General features: G+C 43.8%; 1 gene segment (V, D, J or C); it reads left to right on the top strand.

Annotated features, from left to right (window-relative positions):
* The first annotated feature begins 6,222 nt into the window (after positions 1 to 6,222).
* On the top strand, positions 6,223 to 8,625 carry LOC132584630 (immunoglobulin heavy variable 4-39-like). The segment is given in 2 exon segments: positions 6,223 to 6,235; positions 8,312 to 8,625. Coding segments are annotated over 2 exon segments (327 nt in total).
* Positions 8,626 to 11,821: the final 3,196 nt, after the last annotated feature.

The following is an 11,821-nucleotide window of genomic DNA, read 5'->3' as shown; positions in this document are numbered from 1 at the left end:
AAATGAGAATCTCATTCTCATCCACATCCCAGGCTGCTCTGAGGGATTTTTTAAATCTAGGGAGTAAAGCTGTGAATGGGCAAGATAGAGCTTTTCGCAAGCTTCGGATTTGCGGGGGTTAAAATAGGGGTTAAAAGCCCTTGAATAACAAGAGGAGAGCCTGTTCCTTTAAGAAATGGATGTCCTTAGCAGCTGTTGCCAGGCAGCCATATAAGGTTGCCAAGTCCAACTCGAGAAATATCTAGGGATTTTGGGGGTGGAGCCAGGAGCAAGGGTGTGACAAGCACCATTGACCCCGCGAGGGAGTTCTGGCCATCACATTTAAAGAGACCTTTTAAATGCCTTCTCTCAATTTGGAAATAATGAAGGATAGGGGCACTTCTTCTGGGGCTCATAGAATTGGAACCCCTGGTCCAATCTTTTTGAAACTTGGAGAAGAGGCACTGGATGTTATGCTGAAAGGTTGGTGCTTCTACCTCCAAACAGCCCTTCCAGAGCCCCAGATACCCATGGATCAAATCTCCATTATACCCTATAGGAATCAGCCTCCATAGGGTATAATGGAGCGCCCAGCAGACACTTCCCTGCCCCGTTTTCTGATAACCATGAAGCAGGGCGGAGGGCCTCCAAACTAGGGGATCCCCTGCTGCCAGCTGGGGATTGGCAACCCTAAAACCTTAACAATTGTGCCAGCATTCCGGGGTTTGGTTTCTGTCAGTAAAAGGCAAGGGGAGGGGGGCAGGCAATTTGGGCCTTTGAAATGAAACACATTGAATCCAAGCTTGGAAGCAACCATTGCTGACTTGTTGCCACCTGACTTGCATGAGTCACCCAGGCCCAGATGGTTGCAGCTGTTCAACACAGTTCAGCCTGTTCTGAAAGCACTGCACTGGTTACCTATTGCATACTGGGTTCATTTCAAGGTGCTGGTTCTTACCTTTAAAGCCCTATACGGCCAGGGACCTGCATATCTTCAGGACTGCCTTTCCCCCACATGTTCCCCGGAGAGCACTTCGGTCAGGGTCACTAAACCTGCTTTCAATCCCCGGGCTCAAAGAGGCCAGGCTCACGAGGACCAGAAGCAGGGCCTTTTCTGTTGTAGCTCTGTGCTGGTGGAACAAGTTCCCTGAGGAGGTTAGGGCCCTGCGAGAGCTCACACAGTTCCGCAGGACCTGCAAGACGGTGATCTTCCGTCAGGCATTTGCTAATTAAGATCAAAGGCAACAGACTTTGAAATATCTGGACCACCTCAAAGTACAACCATGACCCTAAGATCTGTTTTTATATAGAATGTCTAGCAGGAACAGCGGAATAGCAAAATCTGATCTAGAATGAGTAGGCAGCTACCTGCCATCATTAAACGCAGCATCATTTAAGATCAATATAGCACCTGAAACTGTTTTTTTTAATTTTTTTATGTTTTAGAATCATAGAGTTGGAAGGGACCTCTAGGGTCATCTAGTCCAATCCCCTGCACAATGCAGGAAACTCACAAACACCCCCCCCCCCCTAAATTCACAGGATCTTCATTGCTGTCAGATGGCCATCTAGCCTCTGTTTAAAAACCTCCAAGGAAGGAGAGCCCACCACCTCCCGAGGAAGCCTGTTCCACTAAGGAACTGCTCTCACTGTCAGGAAGTTTTTCCTCATGTTGAGCCGGAAACTCTTTTGATTTAACTTCAACCCGTTGGTTCTGGTCCTACCTTCCGGGGTCACAGAAAACAATTCCACAGCATCCTCTATATGACAGCTTGTACTTGAAGATGGTGATCATATCACCTCTCATATATATTAATGTATTTTTACATGCTATGTCTATGGAATGTAATGATTACTGGGTTTTATGTAATTTTTTATGAATATGTAAGCCGCCCTGAGCCTGCTTCAGTGGGGAGAGCAGGATACAAACCAAACAAACAAACAAACACCAGCCACCTCACAAATGACAGCATTGTGCAGGGCTTTTTTTTTTTAGCAGGAACGCAGATGAATGTAGTTCTGGCTGGCTTGGCATCAGGGGGTGTGGCCTAATATGCAAATGAGTCCCTGCCGGGCTTTTTCTACACACCTGCCTTCTCCATCCACTATCTTGCACACACTTGAACAAACACACACCCTTGTTTCTTCTCCTAATACTTTGTTTACCGGAGGTCCTTGCTGTCTGAATGCTTTTTAAAAATTCTGTAATGTGTCTTGAGACTCAGCGGGAATGGTGAGCTATGCAATAAGTACACAAGCAAATAACTAATAATATCCCCAGCACCACTCTGTCTCCACCCTTCCAGCAGCGTCATTAGAGTTCATCGGTTGCTGAGGAAGGACTCATGCAAATACCTCTCTTCAAAAGGTTTCTCTTCAAAAGGAATGCCTCACCTTGATGAGCCTCACTCTCTCCCCAGCTCAGAGCTTCGAGCTTTCTGATGAGCTGAGCCAGTTCTTCATGTACATCATGGCAATTATACTTTTCTTGTTTTCTTTGGTGACTGTTCCAAGAAGTAAGTATACTCTGGAAGTTTTGGGTTAAGTTCCTTCTAATAGTACATTCTCATTTATTCCCTCCTCGGGAAGTGGTGGGCTCTCCTTCCTTGGAGGTTTTTAAACAGAGGCTAGATGGCCATCTGACAGCAATGTGAATCCTGTGAATTTAGGGGAAGGTGTTTGTGAATTTCCTGCATTGTGCAAGTGGTTGGGCTAGATGACCTTGAAGGTCACTTCCAACTCTATTATTCTATGATTCTGTGATCCTATGATTCTATTGCAACCTTCTCTCTTTCTCAGTGGTCTTTTCAGACATTCAACTGGTAGTATCTGGGCCAGGACTGGTGAGACCTGGGGAAAATCTCAAGCTGGTCTGTAAAGTGACAGGATTCTCCATCACTACGCAGCATTTTGCTTGGGAGTGGATCTGCCAGTCTCCTGGGAAAGGTCTGGAATGGGTTGGAGGAATTAACCCCTATAATGGGGATAAGGCATTCAACCCCTCTCTCCAAAGTCGCGCCAGCATTTCTGCAGATGGCTCCACGAACCAGCTCTCTCTCCAGCTGAACTCCCCAACCGCTGCAGACTCTGCTGTGTATTTCTGTGTCAGAAATAACACAGTGAGGAATGGGCAGTGGGGGCTGCATCTAAAAGAGGAACACACATTTCTATTTTAATACTATGTTTGCCACTCTCAAGTGCAGCATCAAGGGGAAAAGTTGTTGAAAACTATTTTTAAAAAAGGAAAGGACAATCTAGCTATGCATTCCGTTCTAACCTGTTCCTGCCTTCCCTTCAGTGTTTGTGCTCAAAACCATGACATCATATGCACAAAACTCCTGAGGATTCTGCTGCCACATAACATATAAGCGGAAAGAAGGAGTGCTAAGTTGTTAATATGATTCATTTAATCATAAACATCTGGTCAGAGAGTTAGTTAGAACCCTGATGTGTATCAACCATACCAATGTTTCATTTATATGAATTTAGAGGAGGAGATCCCCACCCTTCACTACATGAAGGCATCTCAGAGTGGCTTACAATTATCTTCCCTTCTCTCAGTTGGGGCTGAGAGAGCTGTGATTGACCCAAAATCACCCAGCTGGCTTCATGTGGAGAAGGAATGGGGAATCAAGCCCAGTTCTGCAGATTAGAATTCACTGCTCTTAACCACTACGATCATACTGGTTCTATGGCTACAACCACAAAAGCATAAAAACTAAAGTAATAAAATTACATACTGAGCAATGGCAAAAAGCAAGGATATAGGAATGAAAAAGAAGATACGCATGATCCATCAAATGATAAAAGAAGATAATTGAAAGAGACAATGCCAGAGTTTGCATGCTAGGTATGCAAGCCAAAACTCCCTGGATAGTTCCTTTAGTATTCATGCACAAAACCAACAACAACCCATATGCACAAAGCTTTTAAGGGTTACGCTGCCACATTAGAAATGAGTAGAAGAGGCTGCAAGTAGGGTTGGCAGTTTGTGGATGTCTTTCTGCTCCCATGCTTTTGGCAGCAACTTGCCATGGTGGAACTGGGGAAGACAACACAAGCAGTCAAGCAAGATCTGCCTGCTCTTTTCACAGCTATTTAAGGTCAATGTCCAGGTGGGACATGGAGATCTCCTGGAATCATGACTGATCTTCAGACTACAGAGATCAGTTTCCCTAGAGAAATTGGTTTGCAATGTGGACAATACGGCATTATAGCCCGCCCAAGTGCCTTCCCTATGCTAACTGTACCTTCCCATACCTGGACTCCAAAGTCCCACATATTTCCAGGAATTCCCTGAAAAGTCATCTGAGAAACGCCCTTGCATGCCATTTCCCCATGCCATTTCTCACACTCAATCCAATCCAGCCCATTTCATCTGTCATATATCTCCTACAGCCCAGCCAATAGGATGTGCCTCCAGATTGACCTTCAGCTACCACCCAATGCTACTGGAAAGGGCTTGGAATAGAGCCATAGTACACAGAGTGGTAAGCTGCAGTACTGCGGTCCAAGCTCTGCTCACGACCTGCGTTTGATCCCGGCAGAAGCTGGGTTCGGGTAGCCGGTTCGGGTTGACTCAGCTTTCCAGCCTTCCGAGGTTGGTCAAATGAGTACCCAGCTTGCCGGAAATAAAGTGTAGATGACTGGGGAAGGCAATGGCCATCCACCCCATAAAAAGTCTGCCATGGGTCGGTAACAACCTGGTGCTTGTACAGGGGACTATCTTTACCTTTACACACATTCCAGCTTTTAAATTCACAGTCAAGCCTACATCCAAGGATGTTGTAAAACAATATTGTCAAGTTGGGTGTCAAAAGTTGCAATTGACTTATAGCAACCCTGAAAAGTTTTCCGGACAAAAGAAGTTTGGAGGTGGTTTGCCATTGCCTGTCTCTGCCTAAGAAACCTGGACTTCTTTGTTGGTCTCCCATTAAAATACTAAACAGGGCTAGCCTTGCTTAGTTTCTAAGACCTGATGAGATCAATTTAGACTGACCCTTTCAGGTCAGGTCACACATGCACATATTCAAATACACACACACAACTATAGGGTATGTCGCAGTTTTACATTAGGACACCACAAAGAGAAAGGGTCAGACGTTGCCTCCTCAAGTGCTGTGTTCTCAGTTTTATTAGGTCTTTCCCTACAAAGTGGAAGATCCAATTGTTAGATAGTGAGTTCAGCCATGGTAAAGTATAACACACTTATTCAGAACACAGAACTTGGGAACAGACAGACAAACAGGCAATAAACAGGGGAACACAAACCACACCCCCTTTAATCAGCGGGAAACCACCCCATTGGTCTCTCCAGGATCCTATGATTTGCATGTAGAAGTTACATGGCTAGTGCCCTGATTGGCTGCTTCACAGAGAACGGCCAATTGGAACATAGGCATTAGGATTGTGGAGGGTAAAAGCATGCTTCAGTTACTAAACAGTATTTACAAGTATTTACAGTATTTAATATATAACACCAATCACAGACCTTTTACGGGTTTTTTGACCTTGACTCAAACACAGAAGACACAAAACACACTTTCATTTAACTTCAATCCACAATTGGATGCAAATCACATGCAAAATCCTTGCCCAAGAAGCTCCTCATTTAAACAGCCACTAGGCGCTCGATGCATAGAAATCACATTTTCAGATCATTGCAGATCCCTTACAGTGGAGTGCCTCCTTCATACCATGATGTTTCCCTTTGCCTTATTTTCCTTCATAGCTTCTCTGTTATGTGAGTATATTTCAGGTAAATGCAAAGAATGAACTCTGATAGAAGGAAAGCCTTTACTGATAAATTTCCCTTTGCCTTAGATGTCCACGGCAATGTTCAACTCAGGGAATCTGGACCAGCATTTGTGAAACCTGGAGAATCCATCAGACTAACCTGTGCTATCACCGGAGACCTCGTCACAAATACAAATGTCTACTGGGCGTGGATGCGACAGGCCCCTGGGAAAGGACTGGAATGGGTGGCAGAGATAGACATGTCTCCTAGTGGGTGGCGAAGACGCTATGCCCCATCTCGCCAAATCTCCATCTCTGCTGATTCTGCCAAAAATGAATATTATCTCCAGCTGACCTCTGTGACAGTTGCAGACACAGCTAGATATCATTGTGCCCGATCAACACAGTGGTGCAAGGCAAGGAAAAAACACCAGATGGAAGAGGAAGACTGTTTTGCTGCTGCTGGCTCTTTGCTCTAAAGAAACTCAGGCACCAGTGTCTAGAACAATGCCCGGGAACAGTGAGCTCAAATTCTAGTGCTGGCAAATAGCATGAGTTTTATGTATGGAGGATGTGTGTGGATCCTGAAAGTTTGAATCATTTAAATTCTGTTTTCATTGACTGAAGCATATTTTGGGTCTGGTTTACACAAGAGAAAGGAAGGAAGGAAGGAAGGAAGGAAGGAAGGAAGGAAGGAAGGAAGGAAGGAAGGAAGGAAGGAAGGAAGGAAGGAAGGAAGGAAGGAAGGAAGGAAGAAAGAAAGAAAGAAAGAAAGAAAGAAAGAAAGAAAGAAAGAAAGAAAGAAAGAAAGAAAGAAAGAAAGAAAGAAAGAAAGAAAGAAAGAAAGAAAGAAAGAAAGAAAGAAAGAAAGAAAGAAAGAAAGAAAGAAAGAAAGAAATCTAAGGCAATAAAAGCAATACAGTGACAGCAAATACACTTTCATCCATATATTAGAACATCAATGTATTTATTTTATAGCTCAATTTTCTCACATACTCAATATAGATAAAAAAAACAGCAGCACAAAAGTAATTGTGATATAACAGAAACCCATTTTAAAAAACACCTAGAATATGGCAATTCTAGCACACGGGTAACATGTCGCTTAAAATTTAGGGTTGCCAGCCTCCAGGTGGGGCCTGGAGCTCCCTCTTTTACAACTCATCTTCAGCTGGCAGAGATTAGCTCCCCTTGAAAAAATGGCTGCTTCAAAGGGTGGGCTCTATGGTAGCGTAACATGCTGAGGCTCCTCCCCTCCCCCAACCCCACCATTTCCCAGATCCAACCTCAAAGTCTCCAGGTATTTTCCAGCACAGACCTGGCAACCCTTATTTAAAGCTACTATGCATGATTCTAAGCTAAGACACGGAGGAAAAGGAGGTTAAAAACTCAGCCCCAAAATCGAATTGGGTACCATGAAGATTGAACAAAAACAACAGCAAACAACAGCAAAACGAACTAAACAAAATAAATCTATTTATTATGCAATCCGCTTCAAATACAAATTTAAAAACACAGACTTTGAATTCGGCATCTAGACTGAAAATCACCAAATGAAGTAGTCCTCAGTGCAAGGTAAGAATTCCCAGAAGCGATGATGTACAAAGAGGACCACAATCATAGTGAACAAGACCAAATGTGTTCCAGACCTACATACACACAACAAAGAACAACTGCTCGTACAGTAAGCCAAACCATGATGGAAGTCATGGAACTGTGGTGTCTGACCCCTACTGGAGGCATGTAAGGTGGCTGAATAAAAGCCTGTCTCTGCCTCCATCTACAGGGATAACTCTGCTCAGTTTCCAAGCTCCGATAAGGTCAATCTAGTCTGGGCCATCCAGGTCAGGTCATACATGCACATAAACAAACACACACACACCCCTATGGGATACGCAGCAGTTCTACATTAGAACACCACAAAGGGAAGGGTTACATTGCCTCCAAGAGTCGGTTTGGTGCAGTGGTTAAGCGCACGGACTGTTATCCGGGAGAACTGGGTTTGATTCCCCACAGCTGCTGGAATGGCCTTAGGTTATCCATAGCCATCGCAGGAGTTGTTCTTGAAAGGCAGCTGCTGTGAGAGCCCTCTCAGCCCCACCCACCTCACAGGGTGTCTGTTGTTGGGGGAGAAGATATAGGAGATTGTAAGCCACTCTGAGACTCTGATTCAGAGAGAAGGGCGGGGTATAAATCTGCAGTCTTCTTCTTCCTTAGGGGCCACGCTTCCAGTTTCATTAGGACTTTCCCAATCATAGCCCTTTCACAGTTTCTTTTATCCTGACTCAGACACAGAAGACACTAAACTCCCTCTCATTTAAATTCTATACGCAACTGGACGGAAATTGCATGCAAAACCCTCGTCATTCATCATTTAAACAGCCACTAGGCGCTTGACACACAGAAATCACATTTTCAGATCCGTTGCAGACCCAAGTTAGCCCTTACAGTGGAGTGCCTTCATACCATGATGTTTCCTTTTGCCTTATGTTCCTTCGTAGCATCTCTGTTATGTGAGTGTATTCCAGTAAATGCAAAAAAATGAACTGTGATGGAAGGAAAGCTTTTATTTATAAATGTTTGTCCTTTGCCTTAGATGTCCACGGCAATGTTCAACTCAGGGAATCTGGACCAGCATTTGTGAAACCTGGAGAATCCATCAGACTAACCTGTGCTGTCTCCGGAGACCTCGTCACAAATACAAATGTCTACTGGGCATGGATGCGACAGGCCCCTGGGAAAGGACTGGAATGGGTGGCAGAGATAGACATGTCTCCTCACGGGTGGCGGAGACGCTATGCCCCAACTCTCCAAGCCTCCGTCTCTGCTGATTCTGCCAAAAATGAATATTACCTCCAGCTGAGGTCCGTGACAGTTGCAGACACAGCCAGATATTATTGTGCTGGATAGCCACAGTGAAACAAAACAAGGAAGAAACATCGAAGAGGAAGACACTTTGCTGCTGCTAGTAACAGTGATCCCAAAAGCAAGTGCTGGTAAACGGCATGAGTTTTGTGTATGGAGAATGTGTGTGGAATCTGAAAGTTTGACTCATTTAAATTATGTTCTGTTTTCAATGGATGGAGCATATTTTGGTCACTTCAGCCTTGTGTCAGGTTCACACATTCAATGAATGAATGAGTGAGTGAGTGAGTGAGTGAGTGAGTGAGTGAGTGAGTGAGTGAGTGAGTGAATTGTGTACTTGCAAGAAATCTAAGGCAATAAAGCCAACAAATTAACAGCAAAACCACTCTAATTCATACACTAATACAGCAACTTATTTGTTTTTTAATTTAATCCATAGCCCTCCTTTCTCAATATGGATAAAAACAACAACATAAAAGCAACTACGATGCAATATAAAGTAGTCCCCTGTGCAAGCACCAAGTCATTACCAACCCATAGGATGACGTCACATCGTGACATTTTCTTGGCAGACTTTTTTACGGGTTGGTTTGCCATGGCCTTCCCCAGTCTTCTGCACTTTACCCCTAGCAAGCTGAGTACTCATTTTACCGACCTCAGAAGGATGGAAGTCCGAGTCAACCTTGAGCCGGCCGCCTGAACCCAACTTCCGCCAGGATATATTGCTAACCTCGGTGATTCTGAGCTAAGAAACGGGGGTAGGGGGGAAGGTAAAAATTCAACACTAAAACTGAATTGGGTACCCAAAGTTTGAGCAAAAGCATCAAACGTAAAAATGAATTAAATAATATAGATCTATTTATTACGCAGTCCACTTCAAATGCAAAGTTAAAAACATAGGCTTTGAGTTTGACTTCTAGTTTGAAAATCACTGAACTAAGGAATCCTCAGTGCATGGTATGAATATCCCAACAGTGATGATGTACAAACAAGACCACAATGGCAGTGAACAAGTCCAAATGGGTTTTGGCCCCATCGGCCTTCTTTAATGGTCACAAATACACAAACACAAGAAAGAATAAGAGTTCATACAGTAAACCGGACCATGATGGAAGTCTGGTGACTGACCCCTACTGGGGGCATGGAGGATATTTAGGGAGGTGACTGAATAAAGCCAGCCCTTACCTCTGGCTCCAGGGACAACGGTGCTCACTTTCCATGATCTGATGAGATAAGCCTAGTCTGAGACATCCAAGTGAGGTCATACATACACATATTCAAATACACACACACCTATGGGATATGTAGCAATTCTGCATTAGGACACCACAAAGGGAAAGGCTTAAACATTGCCTCCTCAAGTGCCACATTCCCAATTCCGTTAAGACTTTCCCTAAAAAGTGGGAGATCCAATCACAGACCTTAAACCCTAACGCAGACATGGAAGACACAAAACTCCCTCTCATTTAAATTCTATCTGATATGGAATGGAAATCACATGCAAAATCCTTGCCAATGTAGTTTGTCATTTAAATAGCCACTATGCTCTTGCCGCACAAAAAACATTGTTTTCAGATCTGTTGCAGATCCAAACAAGCCTTTACTCCTTAATACCATGACATTTCCCTTGGCCTTCATTTTCTTTTTAACGTCTCTCTTATGTGAGTATATTCCGGTAAATGCAAAGAATGAACTGTGAAAGAAGGAAGCTTTTATTAATAAGTATTTGTCCTTTACCTTAGATGTCCATTGCCATATTCAACTCAGGCAATCTGGACCAGCATTTGTGAAACCCGGAGAATCCATCAGATTAACCTGTACTATCTCCGGAGACCTCGTCACGAATACAAATTCAGACTACTGGACATGGATCCGACAGGCCCCTGGGAAAGGACTGGAATGGGTGGCAGAGATAGACATGGCTCCTCAGGGGTGGCGCAGACGCTATGCCCCAGGTCTCCAAGTCTCTGTCTCTGCTGATGGTGCCAAAAATGAATATTACCTCCAGCTGAGCTCTGTGACAGCTGCAGACACAGCCACATATTATTGCGCCCGCTAGCCACAGTGAGGCAAGGCAAGGAAGAAACCCTACATGAAAAAAGGAAGACTCTTTGCTCTAAAGAAATTCAGGCATCAGTGTCCAGAACAATGTCCATTAACAGTGAACCCAATTTCAACTGCTGGTAAAATAACACAAGTTTTATATAAGCAAAAATGTGTGTGGAACCTGAAAAGTTCATTTAAATTATGTTATGTTTTCATTGGCTGGAGTGTATTTTCAGAAAAGTCTCTGATGCTAGAGAGACAAAATATGAAGGCTTTAAAGATGATAAAACAGCCTGAATAGAATCAAGTTCCATATTCCATTCAGGTTTCGCAAGCAATACATGGTTACACACAACAGCTCCTACCGCTAACATACCCAAACCACCACCATTTTGTTTCTTCTTCATATTGATTCATATTTCTCTCATTTGGGCTTTCTGTTTTTCATTTGTAGAGCTGTATGGATTTGTTTGCATCGCAGACACAGGCTGTATGGTTTCCACACAAATTTTGTACACCACCAAGTATATCATGAAAACATGTGATGTTTTTATTAATGCCTAAATGATGTGAGCAAAGCTATATATTTTCTGGTGTCAGTTTCCTGTTTGTGGTCTAAATTATGTACAGGAAATTGAAAAGGGCATTTAGGTCCTGAAAGAGTAAAGATAAGAAATTCAAAATCTACCCTCATTCTCTAGAGAGCCAGTTTGATGTAGTGGTTAAGTGTGAGGAATCATATCTGGGAGAACCGGATTTGATTCCCCACTCCTCCACTTGCACCTGCTGGAATGGCTTTGGGTTAGCCATAGCTATCGTAGGAGTTGTCCTTGAAAGGGCAGCTGCTGTGAAAACCCTCTCAGCCCCACCTACCTCACAGGTCTGTTGTGGGGGGGGAGAAGATATAGGAGATTGGAAGCTGCCCTGAGTCTCTGATACAGAGAGAAGGGCATGGTATAAGTCTGCAGTTTTCTTCTTCTTCTAGGTTTTGGGTTGGGGGCAACAGTGGGAAGGCTTCTAGTGTCCTAGCCCCACTGTTGGACCACCTGATGGCACCTGGGGTTTTTGGCCACTGTGTGACATAGTGTTGGACTGGATAGGCCATTGGCCTGATCCAACATGGCTTTTTTATGTTCTTATATAACCTGTCTATTTCATGTCTTACCATGAATGCTTGTATTAGCTTCAGAATTGT

The sequence above is a fragment of the Heteronotia binoei genome, chromosome 15 (assembly GCF_032191835.1).
Source record: "Heteronotia binoei isolate CCM8104 ecotype False Entrance Well chromosome 15, APGP_CSIRO_Hbin_v1, whole genome shotgun sequence".
NCBI lineage: Eukaryota > Metazoa > Chordata > Lepidosauria > Squamata > Gekkonidae > Heteronotia > Heteronotia binoei.
This window is presented reverse-complemented; position numbering and strand designations above follow the sequence as displayed.